The sequence below is a fragment of the Thamnophis elegans genome, chromosome 2, assembly GCF_009769535.1.
Source record: "Thamnophis elegans isolate rThaEle1 chromosome 2, rThaEle1.pri, whole genome shotgun sequence".
In the NCBI taxonomy this organism is placed as follows: Eukaryota; Metazoa; Chordata; class Lepidosauria; order Squamata; family Colubridae; genus Thamnophis; species Thamnophis elegans.
In genome coordinates, this window is record NC_045542.1 from 147,417,910 (window position 1) to 147,443,462 (window position 25,553).

Sequence of the window (25,553 nt, forward strand, 5' to 3'; positions counted from 1 at the left end):
TTTTGACTATTTTAGGGTGCAGTACAAATATGCCTTGTAAATACAGAGGAAGTCTCTTTCATATATCACATTGATATATGATATGATATCAACATATATTACATATATATTCTATATGATATATAAACATGATCATGAATGGTGTGGTGGCTTAGTGATAAAGACACTTGCCTCCCACTTGGAAGATTGAGAGTTCAACCCTTGGTAATGGTAGGTGTTTCTCTCCTAGGGTGCAAAGAAAAAAAATATTTACTGCAAACTCCGTGTGGCATCAGGAAGGGCATCCAGCTAGTAAACGCTCAGTTCCATCTATCCCAAATTAAGGGTAATAAAAAGGGAGTTATTGATATATAAATATAATCGTATATCATTTCATATACACAGAACAAGGATAGATGGATGGATGGATGGATGGATGGATGGATGGATGGATGGATAGATGATAGATATAGATAATATTTGGTAGCTTTACAAACATGAGGTTTAAGTGGCATCAGTGCAATAGCAATAGCAGTTAGACTTATATACCGCTTCATAGGGCTTTCAGCCCTCTCTAAGCGGTTTACAGAGTCAGCATATTGCCCCCAACAACAATCCGGGTCCTCATTTTACCCACCTCAGAAGGATGGAAGGCTGAGTCAACCCTGAGCCAGTGAGATTTGAACAGCCGAACTGCAGAACTGCAGTCAGCTGAAGTAGCCTGCAGTGCTGCATTTAACCATTGCGCCACCTCGGCCCTATAGTGCAGAACAGTAGGTCAAGCCCTCCCCCTCCTAAAAATAAGAGTTTAGCCCCTGTCTTTCTCTTTTATAACCATCAGTAAAATTGGGTGGATGAGGATAAAGAACCAGTGTAAAGATAATATTTGGCAAACAGGTTAACCTTCTATGTTTTAATTTATTTTGTGATGCTTCCAAATGACAGATATTGGGCGAATTGGATTCAGACTAAGACTAGTGAGGCAAAAACTTTTGATTATTCTAAAATAAAAATTTAGCTGTAAAGGCATGGGAGACCATTCAGGTCTATCAAGGAAAACAGTGCTGGAGACCAATGAAACTGAGACCCATGTTTAGTAGTCAGGCAATTATTCTTGTAGCGAGACATTTCTACAATGTCTAGAAAATTGGTCTGCAAAGTAGTTAAATTTTATTTAATTTGGAGACTACTCGTGTCACTCACAGAGTTCCATTGGCACTTATCATATGATGAAATGGCTTAATGCTGCTTTTTGGTTTGTGGCTTAGAGTAATGGGTGACACAGATAATGTTGACTGGCAAATCATGGTTAATATCTTAATCTTATGTTATGAACCAGGCTGCTTCAACAAATGTGGCTGAGCATAATTTGTGAAGTCAAGCACTGTAACCTAACATGGAGAACACACAATCAAAGGGACCTGAATGCTCAACTTTATTGCAGAAATCTGCTAAATTCTTTCTGGTTTTAGTCAAATGAGATGCTCCAATAGGTAAGAGGCCCAACATTTGCCTGACTTCATAGTACTCACAATTAGGCTGTAATGGGAAGTTTCTTCATCCATCCCAAATATGGTTTTTCAAGAGGCAATTGGATTTTGTTTTTCCTTGAAGATGTCTTGCTTCTCATCCAAGAAGCTTCTTCAGTTCTGACTTCTCATCCAATTCTTATCATTCCCATTCTTCAGAACTGAAGAAGCTTCTTGGATGAGAAGCAATTGGTCTTCAAGGAAAAATTCTTGAAAAAGCACCTTTGGGACAACTGTGACCTGGATGATTGAAATATCTCCATAGACCTTCCTTCATCTAAATCTACTAATTCTAGTCAACACCAGAAAAGCCCAGCTTCTCCAGATATGTTCTTGCCTGAGTGGGGGGAAATTACAGCTTGATTTAGAAGAAGCGAAAGAAAGCTTCCTCTAGCAGAAGCTGCCTGCTGTGTTTTTCCAAAGGAAGTCATTAACCAGTATTGAGGTATGAGTTGCCACAGTTACAGTAGAAGGCCTCTTTTCACTCTTCACCTCTCTATGCCAAATGCCTTTAAGCAACCACCCAATATATTCGGCTCACCTCCTTTTTCTATGTGTGAAAATGGATGTCTTTCACCAGATGTTGAGTTGCTAAATTTTTTAGTATTAATTTCACTGTAATCTGTGCTATATTCTTTTGTCAAATTTTGTTATCCACCTTGAACACTCGTTAGAATCGTAGGACATAAATGAAATAAAACTAGGGCTGGTTCTGTTCAATCCAGAAAGGGATATGCTGAGGAAAGAATGATAATCTCCAACTGAGGCTGTGAGTGACCAACAGATTAACCTCAATTTGAAGTGATGGATCATAGTCTGGGCCTTTTTGCTTGCTCTTTTCTTGGAAAAATAGTTTCCGAAGAATTTATAAATCCGACATGTAAGCAGCAGTTTTGTAAATAGCCTGCGCAAGATACCACATTCCAGGCATTTCTTCTTTATACATAATTAATAATTTGTTTTCAATTATTTCTATTTGATTTTCATCTGTTTGCAAAGCTAAATCACTTTTACCCTAAGGTGGATTGATTATGATGACTGATGTAGGCTGAAAATTTTTTCCCTGATTACAAGAACCTAGGCTCTTCAAAAGAACGTTAAAAACCAGGGGCTTTGTTCATACAATTGTGGCCACTGCTTTTGGGAGGTCCCGTCTTCACAAATATCCCTGATGATTGTCTCCCCTATAGGGAGTCTGTCGCAGAAACATGAAACAGTCAAATCTGAATTAAAACCTTCAATTTTATAGTTCAAATAACAGGCTAAACTGGGTTTAATTAAAGACAAGTCTATTTTTAATACACCTTTCCCAAACACATCTAATTTTATGGCTGAATGTGATGGCCTGGTTCACATAATACGATGTGCATCACAGTGTGCTGAACTCTAAACCATCCAACACAATTTTTCCCCTAAAGGAAAGCCAATTCAGCCTAGTGGTGAAGGCTCCAGATTAGAAAGCAGGAAAAGGTAACTTCAAGTCCCGCCTTAGCCATGAAAGTCAGCTGGGTGACTTTGGGCCAATCACCGGGAGACTGAGAGTTCTAGTCCCGCCTTAGCCATGAAAGCCTGCTGGGTGACTGCAGGCCAGATACTCTCTCAGCCCAAATCATCTCCCTGTTATTGTAGGGAAAATAGGATGAGGAAGGTGTGTTGTATATGCTCACCACCTTGAGTTATTTGTAAGAAAGGAAGGAAGAGAGAAAGAAAGAGAAAGAAAGAAAGAAAGAAAGAATATTTTACGGAATCCAGCCATTTGGGTGACAGTATCTGATCATCTAGGGGCAGGGGGCCAGTATCTAGGGGCAGGGGGACTCTGTGTTACACACCAGAGTTCTATCCTTTAGGAGTGCGGCAGAGTGTAAATATTGTACAAATACAAATTTAAAAGTTTTGCTTTTTATCAGCATCACCTGGTTCTCCCTTTCTCAAGAAGCAATGGGTGGAAACTGATCAAGGAGAGAACCAACCTAGAACTAAGGAGAAATTTCCAGACAGTTAGAACAATTAATCAGTGGAACGACTTGCCTCCAGAAGTTGTGAATACTCCAACACTGAAGGTCTTTGAAGAAGAGATTGGACAACCATTTGCCTCAAATAGTATAGGGTCTCCTACCCAAGTAGGGAGTTGGACTAGAAGGCCTCCAAGGTCCCTTCCAATTCTGTTAATTTGTTCTTCCTCTTCAGACATTTGATGTCAACTTTCAGTGTCAACGTCCTTGTCCTAGAAAACGTTCCAGGACTCTTTGCAGTCCATTTTAATAGTTTCTCTTTGGAGAAATATTGATCGTAGTCTGCTATTTTTGTCCGATTGGCTTCGAACAATCTTAAGATAGAATGTGCCAGATCTCAGTGACTCCATTGTTAACTCTTTCTGACTATCCTACCTTCAGCATATACTATATTTTTTTTGCTCCTCTCTACATCCAGTTTCATCCAGTTCTTCTCCTCTCTACAGCCACTTCTATCTCAGTTTATATCTTTCTAATCAGAAGAGGCTCTCCTAAAAGCACAATTTATTTTCCCACTTTATCGCCAAAGAGGGGATTAACTGTTAATCAGAGTGCTTGGGAGTTGCCATCTTTCACCACTACTCTTTATCAGCTGTTTTGCGGTGCCAATCTTTAGATGCACTTGTCTTCAGCCTCAACCGGGAAAATTCTTTGCCAGCTGATTTACACGCAGTACATTTATTAAAACACAAGTATATTTTGAGCTGGGTTCCTCCCTTCCCCCTTCCCGAAAACTGGAAATCCTTTTGGTAAATAATAATTTGGAAACAACATGCTTGCAAATGCTCTGGGACCAGACAAAGGAAGTATTTCTTCATCCCTGGCACATTTTGTTTAACTTCTTATCCAGCTGTTGAGGCAAACAGGCAACTGATTTGCTGCACAGGAAGTAAAAGGACAGATGGCTAACAAGGCTATCACTTGCGCTCCTCCCTTTGCTTCCATGCTTCCATGTACTGGTGGGTTTCCTGAGATTTCCCTTTTACAGGAATTACATCATTTGCACAATGACATTATGGCATATGTGATGTCACCATGGCTTTCCCAACACTTATGTTGGGAAAGAAGCTGAGAGAAAATTCTGGGATTGGAGTCAGTGGTGTAACAAATGGGGTTACTAATTCTGGGCTTAATGCTTTTGTGGAAAACCCTTTAATTTGGGAATAGACATCATTTTGTTCTAGAAAAACTGTGGGAGGGAAGGAAGGAAGGAAGGAAGGAAGGAAGGAAGGAAGGAAGGAAGGAAGGAAGGAAGGAGCATCATCTGTACAGGTAGTTCTCTCCTGACAACCATTTGTTTAGTGATTTGTTCGAAGTTACAATGGCATTGAAAAAAATGGATTTACAACTGGTCCTCACAGTTACGACTGCTGCAGCATGCTCATAGGATAAAAAATTGGACACTTCGTAACTGGCATGTGTTTACAACAGTTGCAGTATCCTGGGGTCATGTGATTCAGAAGTGGCTTGCTCCCGGTTCAGCCCAGATTGGGCGAACTGGTAATAGCGGCAGCAAGAGGCTCCACTCACCCACCCGGACGCTTCTGCGCATGCTCAAGCATGCAAGAGTGCGTGAGCGAACCAGTAGTAAAAAATTGGGAAACCCACCACTGATGTGATTGCCATTTGCGACTTTTCCAACCGGCTTCCGACAAGCAAAGTCAATGGGGGAAAGTATCATTCACTTAATGACTGCATGATTCACTGAACAACTGTAGTGTTTTACCTAACAACCATGGCAAGAGGTCATGAAATCGCCTAACACTCATCTTACTTAGCAATGGAAATTCTGATCTCAATTGTGATTGTAAGTTGGGGATTCCCTGTGATTAGATATATGTTTACCCCACCAACTGTTGACTATAAAATGTTTTAAAAATATAAGAAGGAGAGAAGGCTGCAAAATCAGCAGGTCCTGGAATGCCATTTATTTTATTTTATTTAAAGGATTGATAGGGCCGCCCAAGTCTTGTGACTCTGGACCATCTCAAGTCTGGTATTGACAAAGGGCTTATATGCTGCTTTTCATGTCATTTGTCCCTCTTGGTGATCACCTGGGCTTTTCTTGGGCTGCTTAGTCCTGAGGTCTGTCTTGTAAAATGGGGGACACTACAGATCCAGTATTTTTGAAGTGAAGCTGATTTCTGAATCCTGATTTGGTATTTTCTCAATTGGCAATAGCGAGTTTGAATCATCAGCAGCATAGAGTATCACCTCAAATCCATAAATTTTACATTGCTCTTTTTTAGTTTCCACTGGCCCAGTCTATTATCTCAATGAGTAAAGACATTCATGATTCCAAGGGATGATCTGCTTTCCAACTCTTAGTTTCCTTCTTGATTTCCTGCCCTTTGAAAATGACAATTCTAGTCACAGTTGTGCAATTTTACCTTCTGGGTAGCTCTTCTTCCTTCTGGTAATTTGTTTTATTCTTTCGTCACAATGTATTAGGGCTGAGTGAGCAGAGTTGCACAAAGTAGCATGGAGAAAATGCAAAACAGCATATCCTGGGTGGTATGACAGGCAGAAGGTGGGTGGGGGGAGAGAGACAATAGCACAATTGCACACTGGGTTGGGATTGCAACCACTGCTTTCCTGTTCCCCATCTTGGCTTCGTTTGTTCAACTGCGCAATAGTGCTTGAATCCACAGAAGTCAACAAAGAGGACAGTCCCACAGTCAAAATTGTATTCAATTCTTTTTTTTAATTCTGGTTCTGTATGGCTCACATTCTCCTTTGCTGTTTGGGCATGCTTTAAAGCTATATCTATGCCTTACCAACAGTATACATTTGGCGTTGCCTCTTAACCAGTAAAATGGGCAAGAAAGATTATCACTTCCATATTTATTTATTTATGTGTTGCCTTTGTTATTTTTATAAACAACTCATAAATACCTAATATTCCTTCCTTCTCCTATTTTCCCCACAACAACAACACTGTGAAGTGGGTTGGGGTGAGAGAGAATGATTGGTGCAAAGTCACTCAGTGGGTTTGTTTATATGTTTATAAAACCTATGCCTTGCTTATCACATCTTGAGAGATAATTTCTGGCCCAGGGTGTAACAACAAGCTGTTTGACAGCTGGTGTGTTATTTTATTTCTTCATTTAATTTTAGGACATCTAACAAGAAAATATCTTGCTGGATTAGAGCAAAAAATTATCCAGTTGATTGTGGGTGGCATATTTGGCAACAACCGTGTTACTAACTTAGTGAGTGGTGTGATTCATTTAACAACTGTGGCAAGAAATGGAGGAAAAGTCATTTAACAACTGTCTTATACAGCAACAAAAATGTTGGGCTCAATTATGGTCATAAATCAAGGGCTATCTACATACGTATACATATGCATAGATACCAATTAACAATTTACAAAAAACCCCAGAAGAATCAAAATGCAACAAACAGAAAAAATAAATGGTATGTTACTGGCCACAATATACTGTATCTTGCATCATCACCTAGTCATAATGAAACTCTCAGGATGATATATGCACTCCACTTTCCTTTTGACTCTCAGAGCAGAGGGATGTAGATGCTCATATTCAGTCATGCCCCAATGTGCAAGTCTTTACGAAACCTTCACCCCCATAGTGCAGTGTTTCTGAACCTTGGCCCCTTGAAGATGTGTGGACTTCAACTCCCAGAATTCCCTAGATAGCCATGCTGGCTGAGGAATTCTGGGAGTTGAAGTCCACACATCTTCAAGTGACCAAGGTTGAAAAACACTGCCATCGAATTCTAGATGTTTGATTAATCCCAAAAGGATGAAATTGGTCACATGCCAATCAGAGGTGGGTTGCTCCCGGTTTGGCCCAGTTCGGCTGAACCAGTAATGGAATTCAGGCCTGGGTCACAGAAACCCAGACATGCCATACCCACGAACCGGTTCCCTTGCTGCCGCTGGGCTGCCACCATTTTGGTTTTTAGTTACTGCGCATGCGCAGATCACTGTAAATTGTTCTGCACCTCCTAGTGGTCAATGTACCCATGAAGAGTGGACATTTAAAACATTATCAGTGAGATAGATAAGTTCACTTACCCAGGAGTGGATGGGACAGCATGGGCAGGTTCTGGGACTAAACTGTAAAATGATTATTTTGGTTTTTATTTTGTGAACCATCTACTCTGGCTTATGAACTATGGTTTAGCATGTTGTATGAATCCATTCAGTTGTGGTTTAGTCCGTGAAGTATGGCTTGGTTACTAGATTTCCAGTTCTTCATGCTGGCCTACTTAGGCCAGGACTTGGGGAGAATTAACAGTACTGTAGGAGTAGGAGCATCTCCCAGCTTCATAGCAGTCCTGAGACGTAGGCTGGGTCTGAGCAATGATGTTTATTTATTAGATGTTTATTCCAACTCTATTGCTTTATAAGTAACTGAAGGCTGTGAATATACCTGATATTCCTTCCTTCTCCCATTTCCCTCACAACAACAACCTTATGAGGTGAGTTGGACTGAGAGAGAATGACTCACCCAGAGACACCCAAATAGTTTTCATGTCAAGTTGGCTCTTGCAACTGTTCTTGCAAGTTATAAACTAAATACAACTCTCGTGTGTATTTTTATGTTTCTATTAGGTAATCCTTAACAGTTTGGTCTGGCTCCATAAGATCCAGTTCATAGCTATTTAAATTGTTTTCTGAGCACTACCTCTATAGTTGTTCTGAAAACAGGAAATTGCTAGTTTTTTTGGTGGTGGGGGGGGGATGAGGGCAGGCATGAGAGACGCAGAGGCCTCTACACAGAAGTAAAACTCAGGAAGTGGGTTACTGCATTTAGTGAAGAAGGAAGGAAAGGACATAATAACGTGCCAGGAATGGCTTGGTGTAGCAAAGTTAAAAACAGGGCAAAAGAACAGAATATAGGATTCTGGGATTCTTGAAATTCCCTACTTAGACAAGAGAAAATATAGTCCCCATTCTTTACTCCCTTAAAAATATCTAGCCACGTGATTTTCTAAACCTAGAATGGTCCATAAAGATCTCTGCATCTTCTGTACTTGTTAGCAACTTGGCATGTTCTCCTGTGGTTTTCCCTGATGGAAGGATTTGGATATCAGAAATAAAAAAGAAAGTACTCAGCTATGAAAATCAACATGGTCTAGGCTGGGTTCACAAGCCATGATTTCCTTATTCACATTATAGGTACCATAATCTTTGACTTACAACTAAAATTGAGCCTGGAATTACAGTCAATTGTTATCACATGGTTGATCCAATGTTTGCAGTTGTCATTAAGCAAATGCCACAGTCACTAATTGAACCCATTGTCCCAATGGAGGGACAATGAGTTCAATTAGTTCAATGGGTTCAATTTTTTGCCAGAAATTAGAATAGACTAGAATAACAGAGTTGGAAGGGATCTTGAAGGTCTTCTAGTCCAACCCCCTGCTTAGGCAGGAAACCCTACACCACTTCAGGCAAATGGATATCCAACATCTTCTTAAAAATGTCCAGTGTTGGAGCATTCACACCTTTGGGAGGCACGTTGGAGATGCAGAAAACAAAGTAAATTGTGATCTGCAGGACAGTGCAAAGTGTCTTTTCGGGAGGGTTCATAACTTTGAACAATTGCTAATGAATAAAACTAGGGATTTCATTGGGGCTAGGTGTAACCTCTATATTCAATAAGGGCCTCCCATTTATAAAATAAAACTGCTTCAATTGGAAATAAGCAAAATATTCTTGGTTCTTTTTGTATATAGGTAGTCCTTGATTTATGGCTGTAATTCAGTGGTGGGTTTCAAATTTTTTTAGAACCTCTTCTGTAAGTATGGCCTGTTTTGTGGGAGTGGCTTGCTGGCCATGTGACTGAGTGGGAGTGGCTTGCCAGCCATGTGACTGAGTGGGAGTGGCTTGGCAGTCATGTGACTGGGTAGGCGTGGCCAACTTGTAAAATGTGGTGAAACTCACTTAACAATGCTCTTGCTTAGCAACCAAAATGTTGGCTCAGAAACTCTGGCATTTGAAGCACGCAAGTCTTAAAGCTGTCAAGTTATAAGACCCTTGCACCCCCTAATCCTTTAGAAAAAAACCCAGGGGTGTTCAAACTTGACAGCTTTAAGACTTGTGGACTTCAACTCCCAGAATTCCTCCTCCAGTCATGCTGGTTCAGGAACTCTGGCATTGAAGTGTGCAAGTCTTAAAGCTATCAAGTTACAAGATCCTTGCACCCCTAACCCTTTAGAAAAAAAACCCAGGGGTGTTCAAACGTGACAGCTTTAAGACTTGTGGACTTCAATTCCCAGAATTCCTCCTCTCGCTCTTCATCTTGATGATGTGCGGACGGGCGAGGTGGGGAGGGAGCTGGAACAGCACTGTAGATTTGTGGAACCTCTTTTATAGAAGAGGTTAGAACTGGCAGGAACCCACCCCTGCTGTAATTGAGCAAATGATTAGAGTGATTTTGTTCAGGAATTTGGTTAGCTCACTTTCTGAGATATTTTCTTTTGTTAATCCCTCAGATCTTCCTGACCCCCAGCAGGATAGAACTGGGTTAGGGTTTTCAACTGTTGCTCCCGTAGTGAAGTATACTTTCTTCTCCCTAAAGGTCTTTTATACATTTGCAAATCCCAGGGTCTCCACAGCTTGCTAGAATGTCCCTAATGTGGATGAATGCTACTTAGCGGTCCAGACTGGAAGGAGGGGAAGACATCTTACAGATGTTTCTCCAACAAAGGCAGGTTCTTTGAAGTAAGGCTTGTATGGTGTAAGCACCCTGCTTTCTCACAAAACATCCTGGCTTTTTTTCCTTTTGTTTTCTGCCATCCCTCCACATCTGGCTTTGCAGTTTTGCCACTGGGCATCTCCTCCTCCACCAGGATCTCTTCTCCCCCTCCTCCCCCCCCCCACAGCAGCTGCTCTGCCCCACCCGCAGGCCTACTCCCCTAAGGAATTCGCCAGGTCTGAGTCACCCTCTCAGTTTCTAAATAAGGGCAGAAGCGCTTGGTCGGGGTGGGAGGGCCAGGAGGACAGCTGCCTGACGCTGCTACCTCTTGTGAGAAGCGAGGAGAATTTTGCAGAACCTCCCTTCCTGCGCATGCTGCTGCCACAGCAAAGGGAAAAACCCAGATGAGAGTGTGGTACTCCTCCCAGAAGAAATGCTTTGCTGTCCAAAAGCTAATGATGAATCAAATGCCACATACCCATTTTGTACTGGTAGTTATAGTCTCTTGCTGTACTTAAAAGAAGTTTCCATGTGTCAATCTTAACTCCTGGTGTCTATGTAAATATAGTCTTAGCACCAATGCACGAATAATTCTTTCTTTCTTTCCTTCTTCCTTCCTTCCTTCCTTCTCCTCCTCCTTTGTCCCCTTCCTCCTTTTTCTTTTCCATCCCCTTCTTCCTCCTCCTTCTCCTCCTCCTCCTCCTCTTCCTCCTCCTCCTCCTCCTCCTCCTCCTCCTCCTCCTCCTCCTCCTCCTCCTCCCTACCTCTCCTTTTTCCTCCAATTCCATAAAGTTCTGGGCTTCCTTCATTTTCCCTCCAAATTCTAACTCTGCTCAGGCAATCCGAGTTGTTCTGCAACCAGAGCAACAGTGCTGGTGGCCATAGCCCAGTTTATCCAATAAGCAGCTATGCCAATCCCGAATCAGCTGTGAAAGTTTAAATTAAAAATTAAATTTGACATAGAGGCTCCTGGAGGGATGAATGGAATTGAGTAGGGGGTTATGATGCTTTGAGAAAAAGAACCAAACTCATCTCCTACCTTCTCCAAATTAGTGTGGTTTAAGCTCAGTTAGGATTGTTCACTTTTTACTCTTTTTTTCTAAATTTGCCCTTGGTAACTCAATTCACACGGAAAGCCTACTCAGGGTAAATAATGGTTTGCTCAATTCCTTCAGTTTTCTGAGTTCGCAGATTACAGAGAACCATATACTATTCTGCACAGGCTGCATTTGAAGAATACCCTAGATTAAAACATGATTCAACATGGTATTGTGCAAATAGAGCTAGTGTGTTAAACTAAAACTTAAAAATTGAATGTGATACAATCCCTTTTTTGCTGACTTGGGTGTAAAAGGTGAACAAAAGCCAGTTTCTCTGTACCTTCAATTACTTTGTGGGACTATTTCAGAGCCTAACTTAACCATACATAGGTTTGTGTGACCCAAGGCAAAAAAGTGTTCCTCTGACATAGGTTTTTTGGAGACAGGGTTAGAAGCATATTCACTGAATCAATCATTCATGTATATGTAGCTATACCATACATATATACACACACCACTCATAGGGAATAGAAGAGGGGAAGAGTGCAGAAAAGAGCAACCAAGATGTTTAAGGAGGTTAAAACATATAAAGAATGGTTGCTGGAATTGGGTATGTTTATTTTAATGGAAAGAAGGACTAGGGGTGACATGATAGAATTCTTCCAATATCTCAGGGGCTGCCACAAAGAAGAGGGAGTCAAGCTATTCTCCAAAGCACCAGAAGGCAAGACAAGAAGCAATGGATGAAACTAATCAAGGAGAGAAGCAACCTAGAACTAAGGAGAAATTTACTGACAGAACTATTAATCAGTGGAACAACTTGCCTCCAGAAGTTGTGAATGCTCCAACACTGGAAGTTTTTAAAGAGATTGGATAACCATTTTTCTGAAATGGTGCAGGGTCTCCTGCCTGAGCAGGGGGTTGAACTAGAAGACCTCCAAGGTCCCTTCCAAGTCTGTATTTTGTTATTCATCCTAATGGATGGATTGGTCTTCCTCAATATGGGTCATCTACCAGAGTCTGGGGGGATTCAGCACAGCATCTTAGCTGTCTCTCTTCTTGACAGAGAACTTAGAACATAAAATCCTTGGGTTGGAAGGGGCCTCTGAAGTCTAGTTCTGAGGTTGTTCCTGGAGTCTGTCAAAGCCACTCTCCCAATTTAGGATGCACAGCCCCTACTACAACAGGGGCCTCTTTGGCCTTTTACTTTGTTCTCTTTCTAGTTCTCGCTTCAGGCCCTGGAACTTCTCCAGCTTCTTGTACTCCTTATGTTGCTGTCACTTGGCACTGATTTTTAATTGTAATATAATATTAATTAACTGTGAAAGTTGGACCATAAGAAAGTCTGAGCACCAAAGAATTGAGGCCTTTGAATTATGGTGCTGGAGAAGATTCCTGCAAGTCCTTTGGACTGCAAGGCAATCAAACCAGTCAGTCCTAGAGGGGATCAACCCTGACTGCTCTTTAGAAGGCCAGATCCTGAAGATGAAACTCAAATACTTTGGCCACTTAATGAGACAGAAGGACTCACTGGAGAAAATTCTCATGCTTGGAAAGACTGAGGGCAAAAGAAGAAGGGGAGGACAGAGAATGAGGTGCTGGATTGAGCCACTGAAGCAGTAGGCGTGAGATTAAATGAACTCCAGAGGATGGTAGAGGACAGGAAGGCCTGGAGGAACATTGTCCATGGGGTCACGATGGATCGGAAACGACTTCACAGCTAGCAATAACATTAATTAGTAATACAATATATAATATAACTAATTAATTGTAGTTAACACCCAGTACTTTCTGTCAACCTTTAAAAAAAAAGAAAAGAAAGTGATGAAAAGGGATATTAGATGGCAAGGGATAATAGCAGAACAACCAGAACAGAAGTGCCTTTTATTGACATACCATATTTTTTGGACTATAAGACGCACCTTTTTCCCCTCAAAAAAGAAGGTAAAAATCTGGGTGCATCTTATATACTGAATACAGCATTTTTGGCCTCCTAAAACCCCACCCCACCCCCCTTTGCAAAAATGGCTGTGCATAGCCTTTAGGAGGCTTCCAGAATTCTCCTGGGGGCTGGGGAGGGCAAAAATGAGAGGAAAATGGGGCCATTTTTTGCTCGGTTTTGCCCTCCCCAGCCCCCAGGAACACTCCTAAAGGCTAGGCCATTTTTGCAAACAATGGGGCATTTTTGGGTGGTCTATAGCATGCAAAAACTTTTTTTTAATTTGCCTCTTCAAAATCTTGGTGCTTTTTATACTCCAGTGTGTCTTATACTCCGAAAAATACGGTACATGGGAAAATAAAGCATTCGGTCAAAGGGGGGTCCTGAGTTTGTCAATCATTTCAGTGCATCATTCAAAATCAGAACAGAGCACCCACAAGTACCCTAACTCCATGGCTTGAAACCTAGCTCTGTTGAGAGCTGGACCATGAGAGTTGTTACCCCACACATCTAGAAGGCCTGTGATTGAGAAGATTGATTTAAAGTTTTATTAAGACCGTTGTTGAGGAATCCATGTTTCTTTGGACTTCATGCAATAGCATTTTATTCATATAAAAACAAATAAAAAGAACTTCCTAAAATGTTTGGATTGCTTGCAGGGATAGCATAGTATTATAAAAAGAGAGACGACAGACTTTGTATCACATTAGGAAATATACATATACAAACATATAAGTACAAGGACCTTGAAACTAGGCCTAATAACATACCCGTTGGATAGTTTTGCAGGTATTTGAAGATCAAGTTGGGGTTAAACAGAGCACATTGTTGTCCGAACCAGCCTCTGCATTACCCCTGCTGTGAACTTGATCTACAAAGCAATCTCTGCCTCTCCTCCTCCTCTGCCTTCACCTCTACGCTTGTCATTAATAGACTTCACCTAATTGGGATTAACTTGGATTAATTCCCATGGGAACTGCTTGGGAAGGAGATAATGTCAAAGATCGCATGTTCTTCCGAACTCTATGCAGCAGGGCTGGGAAGAACCTGCACTGAAAGCGGGAAGCAGCAAAAGCAGGATCCTTAATACCATTTCAGTTGGTCCTTGACTTATGATCACAGTTGAGCCCAAAATATCCATTGCTAAGCAAGACAGTTGTTAAGTGAGTTTTGCCCCATTTTACGACCTTTCTTTCCATAGTTCTTAAGTGGATCACTGCAGTTGATAAATTAGGAACACGGTTGTTAAGTGAATCTGATTTCTCCATTGACTCAGCTTGTCACAAGACCACAGAAGAGGATCTCATAACCTCACTGGATACTGCAACGTCTCATAAATACACACCAGTCGTCAAGCGTCCAAATTTTGATCACATGACAGCAATAGCATTTAGGCTTATGTACCGCTTTACAGTGCTTTACAGCCCTCTCTAAGCGGTTTACAGAGTCAGCCTATGGCCCCCAACAATCTGGGTCCTCCTTTTGCCCACCTTGGAAGGATGGAAGGCTGAGTCAACCTTGACCCTGGTGAGATTTGAACTGCCAAATTGCAGTCAGCAGAAGTAGCCTGCAGTACTGCACTCTAGCCACTGCGCCAGCGTGGCTCATGATCATGAGGATGCTACAACAGTTGTGTGAAAAACAGTCATGTCACTTTTTCCACTGCTGTTGTAATGTCAAAGGATCATTAAAAATGGTTGTAAGTCGGGGACAGTACAGGAAAGAGAAGCATGCAGATAAGACCTCACCTTTCTTGGGCAGAATTGGTGAAGCTCTGCTTACGGATTAAAAATAGGCTTCCTGAGTTTGCAAACCTCAACCTGTGCTATGAATCATTTATAGAGTACATTTGAAAGCGGTGTACTGTAAATGAGATGCTTGGTGTTTCTTTCTTCATGTCTTTTCTTTGCATTTTTTTTTCTTTGTGCCTTTTCTTATACCAACCTAAGTGGCAAGTGGTGCCAACGAATATATTTCAAATTCAGGGACTGTGGCCACATAGGCTGAGAATTCTGGACGTTGACATCCCTATATCTTGAGTTGGGAAAGGATTGAGACTTTCCCCACCTTCTTTCAATTTTGCAAGTGGTATTGGAGCAAACTAGGCAAGATTGTTACCTTCATGCCCTTCTTTCATAAGAGGTGAAAAACAGGATCTTCAGTTAGACCTAGCAGATTGCCTCTTATGCTTGACTTCCCTTAGCATGGAATTAGATTTGTAGGACAAAACATTTTCTTCCGTATTTTTTTTTCCTGCCACCCACCTCTTCCTATTGCTGAATTTTTATCTTGCTAAGAAGCCTCATAGTCTAGTTTAAGCACTTACCTCAGCTGTCTTAATATAGTTGGTAATCTGTTTCAGACTGTTTCATTCATTTGCTACAGTGAAGTATTGTGGCAGAAGATTCTTCCAGGTCTATAAAAATCCCAGGGCATACAAAAGATAACCAAACAAAAGGTTATCCCATGGATAAGAACAAATGGAGCTCAAGATGGAATCTGCTACTAGTACAAACCCTCATTCATTAAAAGCATTCATGGGACGCAGAAAATGCCTGCTATACATGCTCACAGTCACTCTTTGTTACTTCAGTGTTTCTGAATGCCTGCTCCATACGCTTGCTGCCATCGAAGTAGGTTCTTCTCAACTGCCCCTTGATCTCCAAGGCCAGGGCAAGCCCTTGACCCAGACTTTCCATCCTGTTAGATAGCTTTCATTCTAAATAAGATCAATTCTGCAATCTGTTGCATGATTATTACGGAATGCACCCATTAAGCTGTGTCTCTTGAGATTTAGTCAGAAAGCTTTAAAGAGAAGCTGAATCTTCAGGAGCAACTGGGAAACTCTTTGGAAACTTCAAGAACAGGTCTACAAGACGGAGCTAGCTAGATGGACCAATTGACTGATGCAGCATAAGGCAGCTGCATGTGCCTTGAAGGTGTCAATTTGCCACTCTGATCTCTCTCCCCTTCCCACTATGCATTTACTTAACATCGTAAGCTCCCTGGGTAGGGTAACTTTGCGTTTGTACTCATGTATTTGAAGGGACGCGGTGGCTTGATCAGAAAGGTTCGGCGGTTCAAATCCATAGCCCCGTGTAATGGAGTGAGCTCCCGTTACTTGTCCCAGCTTCTGCCAACGTAGCAGTTCGAAAGCACGTAAAAATGCAAGTAGAAAAATAGGAACCACTTTTGGTGGGGAGGTAACAATGTTCCGTGCGCCTTCAGCATTGAGTCATGCCGGCCACATGACCACGGAGACGTCTTCGGACAGCGCTGGCTCTTCGGCTTTGAAACGGAGATGAGCACCGCCTGCTAGAGTCAGGAACGACTAGCACATATGTGCTAAGGGAACCTTTACCTTTATTTGATATTTCTACCTCCTTTATTATTTTTATAAATAACCCAAGGGGACATATTTGCCTAATACACCTTCGTCTTCCTATTTTCCCCACAACAACAATCCTGTGAGGTGGGTTGGGTTGAGAGATAGAGACTGACCTAGGGTCACAGAGCTGGATTTCATGCCTAAAACAGGTCTAGAACTTGGTCTCCTGATTTATACCAAACTGGCTCTTGCTGGGGGTTTTGTTATGTAGCACATGCTACTGTACACATATTGATGTGTACCCCAAATGGGGATCATCCTTGGGGATGGGGGGGTGTCTGTTTTGAGATCAGTTACGACAACTACCTGCTCATCTTGACAATTAATTAATTGTTAATTAATTTATTAAATGTGTATACCATCAAATTCCTGATGACTTTGAGAAATTCACATGGGGTACACATCCTCTCTTTTTCCTCCTGTTATTTTTGACTGCTGGGCTTTCTTGCATATTAAGCTAGAGGATGATAAAAAGCACACCTGGTTCTAAAGTCATAGAATTGGAAAAGGTGATGAAAGGAACCTCAAGGATCATCTAGTCTTGATTCTGTGTAGAGGGCATGAAAATAAATCCCTGAGAAGATAGCCTTTCAGTCTCTTCTTAAAAATCACCAAAGATGGCAAAACCCATACGTTCTTCTCTTACACAAGAGATACCCTCTTGCCACAGGAGTGCCTAATATTATTTTCTGAAAGTTTTTCACCTGCTGTAGTTTGCACATTGTATCGGCTGGAAAATGGTTGTAGGGTGTGACCTGGGATGGTGAGGAGACATCCTAGGAAGCCAAGGGAGAAAGATTTATTGGCTAAAACATTTGCAACCTTTTTATTTACATATCCCAGGACACTGCAGCCCTTTTGCTTGAAGTCCTTCAACTTTTTTTTTTAATATTACTATTTCTGCAGTTGAACCCAAGCAAACTACAGTAAATCTTTTCAGGATGAGAAGAGCCCAGGAAGCAGGACATAAGAGGGTTTTGAGGGGTCCTTGGTATTCCCTGGGTTTGGCTGTTTCCTTGCAGATGTTTTGTTACTAAGTAACATCATCAGTGCTAGCACTGATGATACTACATAATTTGGGTAATGAAGCCTCTGCAAGAAAAAAACGAAGCTCAGAGAGCACCAAGGACCCTTCATTTTAACCCTGAGCTACAAATATTCTGTTTTTGATAAATGGGTTCTGTTGCAAGGCAGACGTAATTGGATGTCTTGCCTGCATCCTTTCCCTTAATTTAGTTCTCCAGAGGCCACACACACTCAATTACACACTTTCCTTTAACATTACTGGGCTTTCCAGACGCACTGTGCTTCTACTTCCATGATCCCATCCTGGATTCTTCATGTGTAATTCTCCTATGGCTCTAAATGTAGTTACTGTACTATAAGTGCAACTCAAACTCATTAAGCCTTTGTTTTCTTATAAGGCATCTTTGGCCTCCTAAGAGACTTAACCCCTAGAGTCTCACAGACGTATACTATAACCTCCCTTCGAAAAGTAAAGGACCAAATTTTAATTTGCTACAACAGTTAACAAGAAACTTTAAAGACCATCCCTGTTAAGTAGAGAGACTTAAGGTAGAAGCAGATCAGTGGTGGGATTCAAATAATTTACCGACCAGTTCTCTGCCCTAATGATCAACTGGGTAGGCGGGGCTCAGTGGACATGTGATCGTGTGACCATGGCCAAGTCAATGTCACTCAGGTCGATGGGCACTTCGCCTTAGTTGTTACAATGGTAATAAGGGTTAACTGGAGAGGCAGTTTCTGTAAGCAGGGCAATAAAGATTAGGCTAGAAACAACACCAGAATGTTTCCTTCCTGCCTTCCTTACAGGATTAGCCCTGTAAAGTGGGAAAAAACAAAAGATTTCTTCCAACAACCGGTTCTCTGAACTGCATAGAAAGTTACCAACCGGTTCTCCCGAATAAGTGCGAACTGGCTGAATCCTACCACTGAAGCAGATGTATATCAGTAGCATTCATTTACTTACAATTTATATATTTGTTGGTTTATTTGTTTATTAATCTCATTGGCCCCCTAACTTTGCGGCTTGGTGGCCTGGCTGAGGGAGAGGGGAACTGTACCACGTTTGGGGGGCAGCACATAGCCCTTGCCCAAGTGGTGGGCCAGCATGCACACATGCACGACAATGTGCCAGTTCTGCAAATTAAACTGCAGGTGAGTGCTCCATCTAGCCACTCAGGCAGACCAATTCCAAATAAGCCCTGACCCGGTAGTGGGCTGGGGTTCGAGGGTTGGGGATTCAGGATTTAGCCAATGATTCTGGACAGTTTGCAACATAAAAAACATTGAGAAACATTAAAACCATCATAAAAGCACAACAGATAAAATCATTAACATGAGATGGTTAAGAAGTGAGCCAGACACACGGAGGGCGTGGAGAGGGGCAGGTATGCTTGAATTTTGATTAATCAACTACCTCCAGTACAAAGCTCCCCCATTGAGCCCCCGAGCCACCTGATGTATGATATGGTAATATGATGTAATTTACATCCCACCTTTCCTTGAGCTCCTTGGGGAGCTCAAGGCATCCTATGTGGGGCATGTTCAGCCTTCTCCAAGGCTTCTTCCATCTAAGCACCTTAAAGGGCCAGATCTACTGTATGATGATTTAGCATAATATGCCCCTTCAAGTTGTTTTTCAGGGTAATGTATCAAAGTGGTGAATATTGATCATTCTCCTAAATTTCCTAAATTATACTATTGAAAATGGAGGGTAAATAGAAAGGGTTTCTTGTGCTGATATCTGGGGATTTCTGATACTCCATATAATGGAGTATCAGATATGTGTATCAGATATATGTGGTTCTATAATTTGACCTGTATGTTCTTTGCATCAAGTTTTGATTGGCAATTCTCTACCAGGATTTTACTCCCAAGAGCAGAGTTCTTGCAGGCTAGAAATTGCCCCTGCCATATGGGTACAACACATAGGATGAGCCCGTGGGAATAAAATGACCCTGCCTGTACATGTTTCATCCTATACTTACTTTACCTGGCACAGAGTAAACCCCATTAAATTAATAGACTTTATTTTTGAGTGTGCATGCACAAGATTTTATTGTTAATCTAGTGAAGGCTTTCCAACTGATGTCCTCCATAATGTACTCTGTTCTCTGGGGATTAAGGGGATGAAGTCCAACACATTTGTACGGCATCTCAAAGGCATCAGATTAGAGAAAGCAAATCTAGTTTGAGATGGGCCAAGGCAGGGGTGAAATTCAGCAGGTTCTGACAGGTTCTGGAGAACCATTAGCGGACATTTTGAGTAGTTTGGAGAACCAGTAGCAGAAATTTTGAGTAGTTTGGAGAACCGGCAGCAGAAATCTTGAATAGTTTGAAGAACCGGTAGTGGAAATTTTGAGTAGTTCGGGGAACCGGTAGCGGAAATGTTGAGTAGTTTGGAGAACTGGTAGTGGAAATTTTGAGTAGTCCAGAGAACCTGCAAATGTCACCTCTGGCTGGCTCCAGAGTGGGATGGGAATGGAGATTTTGCAGTATCCTTTCCCTGCCACGTCCACCAAGCCACACCCACCAAGCCATACCACACCCACAAAGCCACACCCACAGAACCAATAGTAAAGAAAATTGAATTTCACCACTGGGCCAAGGGCATAATCTTGCATAGCCAAAAGTCAATGGGGTGACTGCAAGTACGGACTTGTGGTATTTACCATCCATGTCCATCCATCCATCTTTCCCTCTTTCTCTCCCCACCTGCAGCTTAAGATTTCATTCAGTGAGAATCAGCTGGAGAGGACATTCCAATACCCATCAGAGAGTTCCCTACTGGAGGAGTTTGGGCCCCCAGAAGAGTCAGAGTCTTTGGTTAGCACAAACCCCCTTGGAGATGAGGAAGAGGAAGAAGAGGAGTTGCTGCTGCTTCATCGTGGCCTCCCTGGCCTGCTCAGGAGCAAACCACTTATTGTAGGTGAGTATCTGGAAATTCCCTGGAAATGCTTGGATTAAAGTGGATGACAAAACCTTTCCACAATCACACTTGATACAAATTCTGTCTCTTTTTCTGGGTTTTGAATTGTAACTTGTACAATTGTAAATTGCGAGTTGAGCTAAAATGGGGTGACGACCTGTTATAGAATAGAATAGAATAGAATAGAATAGAATAGAATAGAATAGAATAGGAGTTGGAAGGGACCTTGGAGGTCTTCTAGTCCAACCCCTTGCTTAGGCAGGAAACCCTACATCACTTCAGACATTATGTTTATTGGTAAGAGAAGAAAGGTCTTGTAGACAACTGCCATCGTTTTCACACATCTGTCTGTTGTTTGACTTGCAATAGCAGATGTTGTATGTAGTGCTTGAAAGCTTCCCTAGGTTAAAAATTCCCTGCTTATCCTCATACAGTGGGAACTTTCAAGCATGCTATAGCTGGAAAGGCTGACAAATATCAACCTCTGCTGATCAAAAGAGCACATTCACTGAGCTGAATTCGAAGATTTGTTTCAGGAATAATACCATCTATTTCCATGATAGACAGAGCTTTCGACAACCCTGAAGAAAGATTGTCCCTGAATATCAGTGTGATGATTCTGATGTCTAGAACTATATCCAGCAATAGCAACAAAAGGAGAGCAAAGTTTAAAAAATAATGATAATCAGACTACAAGTATTTGTAATTGAGATCAGATGAAACACTAATTTTCATCCAGATCTCCCTCCACCAAAAAAAACCCAACCCCTGTACCATTATAAATAGAGAAGTAAAACCAGAAATGCTATAGCTGGAAGAATAGTCATAAACAGGAGCTTTAGAAATAATACTGAAGTGCCATCTAAAGGCCTTTTTAACAAGTGCAGAAATGGGGAATGCAAACTCAGGAGTTGTTGTTTTCCTCGTTTGCTAACTATGCCAGTATTCTTTCTTTTCCTTTTTCTAGATGAGTCCTGTCGGCGATAGCTTTTCTTTCCGGTGCAGGAAAAGGTAGAATCCAGTTCAAGATTGAAGTCGTGTTCCAAACCCTTCAGCTGGACCTTGAATCTCTTTTTGTCTTCCAATGACTGACATACCAAGGAAAAAGAAACAGGGACCAATAAAGACCTATCAGCCTTTCCCTACAGCTTTGAAGGCCAAATGTTTCTTTCTTCGGGTGTTACGCACCATCTTCACCCGCTCTTCTCTTTGCGTTGACCCTGAAAACAGAATCTCTTCGCTTAGGAAAAAATATCCCACATCTAGATGGCTCCAAATGGTGCAAAATGCAGTCCTATCTTAGAGGGGAATCTCAACCAATGCTTTTTCTGCCGCTCCTATCAGTCAGTGAGGAGCCTGTGGACATGTTTTAAAACTTTCCCTAAGGAAATACCATTGAACCTTCAAACACCAAGGGCTAACATCATTGACCTATTTTACTCCTTACCATCAACCACACAGCATTTGAAAATTTCAGCTCCGGGCTGAGGGACATCGATGTAACTTTGTCTGGTTGTTGTTGTTGTTGTTTTTCTGCTTTTTTTCTTTTTGATAAAGTATCTTGTCTTGTTATGATGTTTAAAGGAAAACAAAGCAAAGCACCATATTTCGGGAGGGGAGAGCAGGGAAGGTTACACACTGCTTTTATCAGTATTCGGGGGGTGGGAGGGGGGCCATTGAAGAGGAAGTCAATTCAACATAGCATGACTCTAGGTGTGAGTAATATGGCATGTAACTGGGCAATGGGGATGGGCCTCTCTGTGTTTTAAAAGAAGAGCACTTAGTAAGGCATGGAATTGAGCAATTAGGGAAAAGTTATCTCTGCACAGGAGGCAGAGACCGTTGTTCTTTGTGGTGGCATTTTGTGTTTTCTCTGTCTTTGACTTCAGGCTGGGGTGGTCTTGTGGGACTGCCAGGCTAAAGTAAGTAAACGGAACAAGGGGGGGAGGCAGGGGGGGATGGAATGGACAAACAAAGCAGAATCAGGAGAAAAGTACAGCTTCTGGTTTTAATTGCATCCATTTCATGTTTAGAATTCACAACTCATATGGACGTAGATGGGTGGGCATGAAGTGAAGTGAACAGAGCCATGAATGGTTAAAAAAAAATGAAGCGATGCTTTCAGGGGTGGCCACAGGGAATGGTCTAGATGGTGTCCACAACACACTCGGACTGCCCCTTCAGTTGGACAATTGTGGCTACCAAATTGACCTTTCCCCCCCACTCACCCCAGGGGACTTTGGATTATTTGGCCAAAACAGTATTATTACTACTAGCAATAATACTAATAATATTATTCTACCATCCATTTTGATAGGTACAGTTAATCTTCGCTTAATGGCCATCTGTTTAACAACCTTTCAAAGTTATGATGGTGCTGAAAAAAGAGACTTACGGCTGGTCCACACGCTGCAGTGTTCCTTTGTGATTGTGATCCAGGCACTTTTGAATCAGCTCACTCTTATCAATTTTTCAATCATGTGGTTGCCATTTGTGACCTTCTCAACCAGATTCCAACAAGCAAAAATTGATGGAAAAGCCAGCAGGAGGTTGCAAGTCACAGTCACATGATAGCTTACTTAATAGCCATGAATGATTCACTTAACGACCTCATTGCTTAATGATGAATTTTGCTCTCTCCATCATGATTATAAGTTGAGGACTACCTGTACTTGCCATTCTATACTGCATAGTATTTTTAACTAGGACAAATTCTTAATTAAGGTTAAGGAAAGCAAAGCCATGGTGCATTTGTTTGAAGATGTTTTCCTGGCTACTTCTATGCATCACCTGAAAATCTGAGCACTACTGCTCAGCTTGCACATCTTGTGCATGTTCATTTTTGATGAGGAGAAGGAGGAGCTATATAGCTTTTGGGTCTCTCAGGATGACCTTCCACCTTGGGCAGTGAGGCAGGGGGCAAATCATTTGTAGTGCTGATAGTAAAAAAATGAGGTGGGTTGACTCAGGGAAGCTGAGGGCCAGTGAGGCCCTCCAAACCTTCCACCCTACCCCATTCTACAACCCAGGTCCTGTCTCAGGGCTGTAATAGTTCACAATTCCACCTTTTGGAACCAAAAGTATAATTCCTTTGTCCTCCTGGCTGAAAATCTGACCTTAAGATGGAAGTGTCCAAATAAAATTGAAACTTCTTCTAAATTGTTGAACAGGAATCTTCTCTTCCCCAACTGTGAAGCTTGGTTGACGTGCTCGATTAAATTAGTCAAAGAATGGCACAACTCATCAATGGAACGAGAATGCAGATTGAGAGAAAGTTGATGAATGTATGGAAGGAGAAAGATGAGGCTTTAGGAACAAAAACTGTTAAATGAAGAAGTAAAAGTTTGAATGGAAGGTACAGAAGAGAAAATTGCATATCTTCTCTCTCCCTTCATTACTAATTTATCTATCTGTGCACCCTTTTTAATTATCATTTCTCCTTTTATTTTGCACTGCTGGGACAGCCAAACATAAAGCCCATGAATAAGTGAGTGAGTGACTGAATACTGCAGACATATTTTTCTTTGACAGGTGTGTGATGGGGTCTGCAAAGATCAATGTATGTTAAATGAGGGCTGAAGAAGCTGTGTCCAGCCATTTCCATCAGTGTTTTTTGTTACATGTAATTATTATTATTAACAATAAACCAGAATGATGTTGCACGATAATTTGTAGTCTTCATTCCTCTACTCATCATAACAGTTACATAGATCTTTTCCTTAAAATACCCATCTTGAATACAGTACTTATAAGAAATGACAATAAGATGTTCCTTCGTGGTCTGCTGGTCACATATATCTGTTATATCCTACGCACTGTTGGAAACAAAATGCTGGACCAGTTAGACTTTGGTATGCTTCAGCAAAACATTTTAATTCTTACCTTTATTTATTTAATGAATTTATATAGCTGTTCATCTCATAAATGTGACCCTGGACAGTGTATAATGAAACAAAGAATTAAAAAGGCTAAACAACCATTAAAACCATAAAACATAATGTATAAATAAGACAGGAAGAATGGATCAATATCCTATATGCAATGTAACCATCTTGCAGGGTTCCTGTTTCTATGGGATCCCCAAGCCAATGGGAAAAAATATATTTTAAAAGACATTTGGAGTTGGGGCTAATTTCATATCAGGTGGAATGATGTTCCAGAAAGCAGCTTCCATCAGATACAAGTCCTTAGCATATGTTACCCATAACATAACTCTCCTGCTGACCTGTTGGGATAAGTAGATGTAACCAGGGAGAGGTGGTCTCTCAAATAACTTAACCCCATTCCATACAGGTTTTGAGGGTTAAAACCAACACCTTGAACTGAACGCAGAAGCAAACTGGCAACCAATGAAGCTTGGTTGCCTATGGGTAGAGATAACTGCATGTGCCATGACTGCTCCCCTCTTCACGATCAAAATAATTCACACATCAGGTTCCTCTATCCCTCAACCCTGGTATCATCAAATAAAATAATCCTTATGTTAAAATAAGAATGGTTTGTCTAGGCTACTACAACAAATAAAACATACAGTGAAGGATCTTGCTAGACTTCTCCCTTTGTTTTATTATACCTAATCAGGGAGGATTGAAACTTGTTCTTGACACCCAGCTTATGGATTAAGAGGGTGCTCCTCAGGAAAAAAAAATCTTGATTTTTAGGGGGATCCAGTCTGAGGGAACACAAGTGAGGTTCTAAAATAAAAAAGGAGAGATTAAAGAGCATTGAAAGATTGTGATTGCCAATGGTTTAAATAATTTGGCTCTTCTGTATTCTCCATGCACTGCAGTCTAACACACAGAAAATGTATTCGGGAAGCAAAATCCCTGATTTCAAAACAGCTGCTCTTGAATGGAATTCAAGATTTCCCTATTTCCAAAGGAATATCTTTCTTCATCAGATAATCTCTCTCTCTCTCTCTCTCTCTCTCTCTCACTCACTCACTCACACACACACACACACACACACACACACACACACACGGGAATTCTGGGAGTTGAAGTCCTCCAGGCTTAAAGGTTGGAGACCTCTGGATTAGATTAG

At 41.5% G+C, this 25,553-nt stretch overlaps 1 protein-coding gene across 3 annotated transcripts in view; it reads left to right on the forward strand.

The window, feature by feature from the left end:
- Positions 1-22,606, forward strand: part of PPP1R18 (protein phosphatase 1 regulatory subunit 18) — a 42,307-nt gene extending 19,701 nt beyond the window's left edge. For all 3 annotated transcript variants that reach the window (XM_032210721.1, XM_032210722.1, XM_032210724.1), the window contains 2 exons: positions 20,303-20,510; positions 21,478-22,606. In XM_032210721.1, the coding sequence (XP_032066612.1) occupies positions 20,303-20,510; positions 21,478-21,497 (228 nt within the window). In that variant the 3' untranslated portion in view covers positions 21,498-22,606. The remainder of the gene's footprint in view (positions 1-20,302; positions 20,511-21,477) is intronic.
- Positions 22,607-25,553: the final 2,947 nt, after the last annotated feature.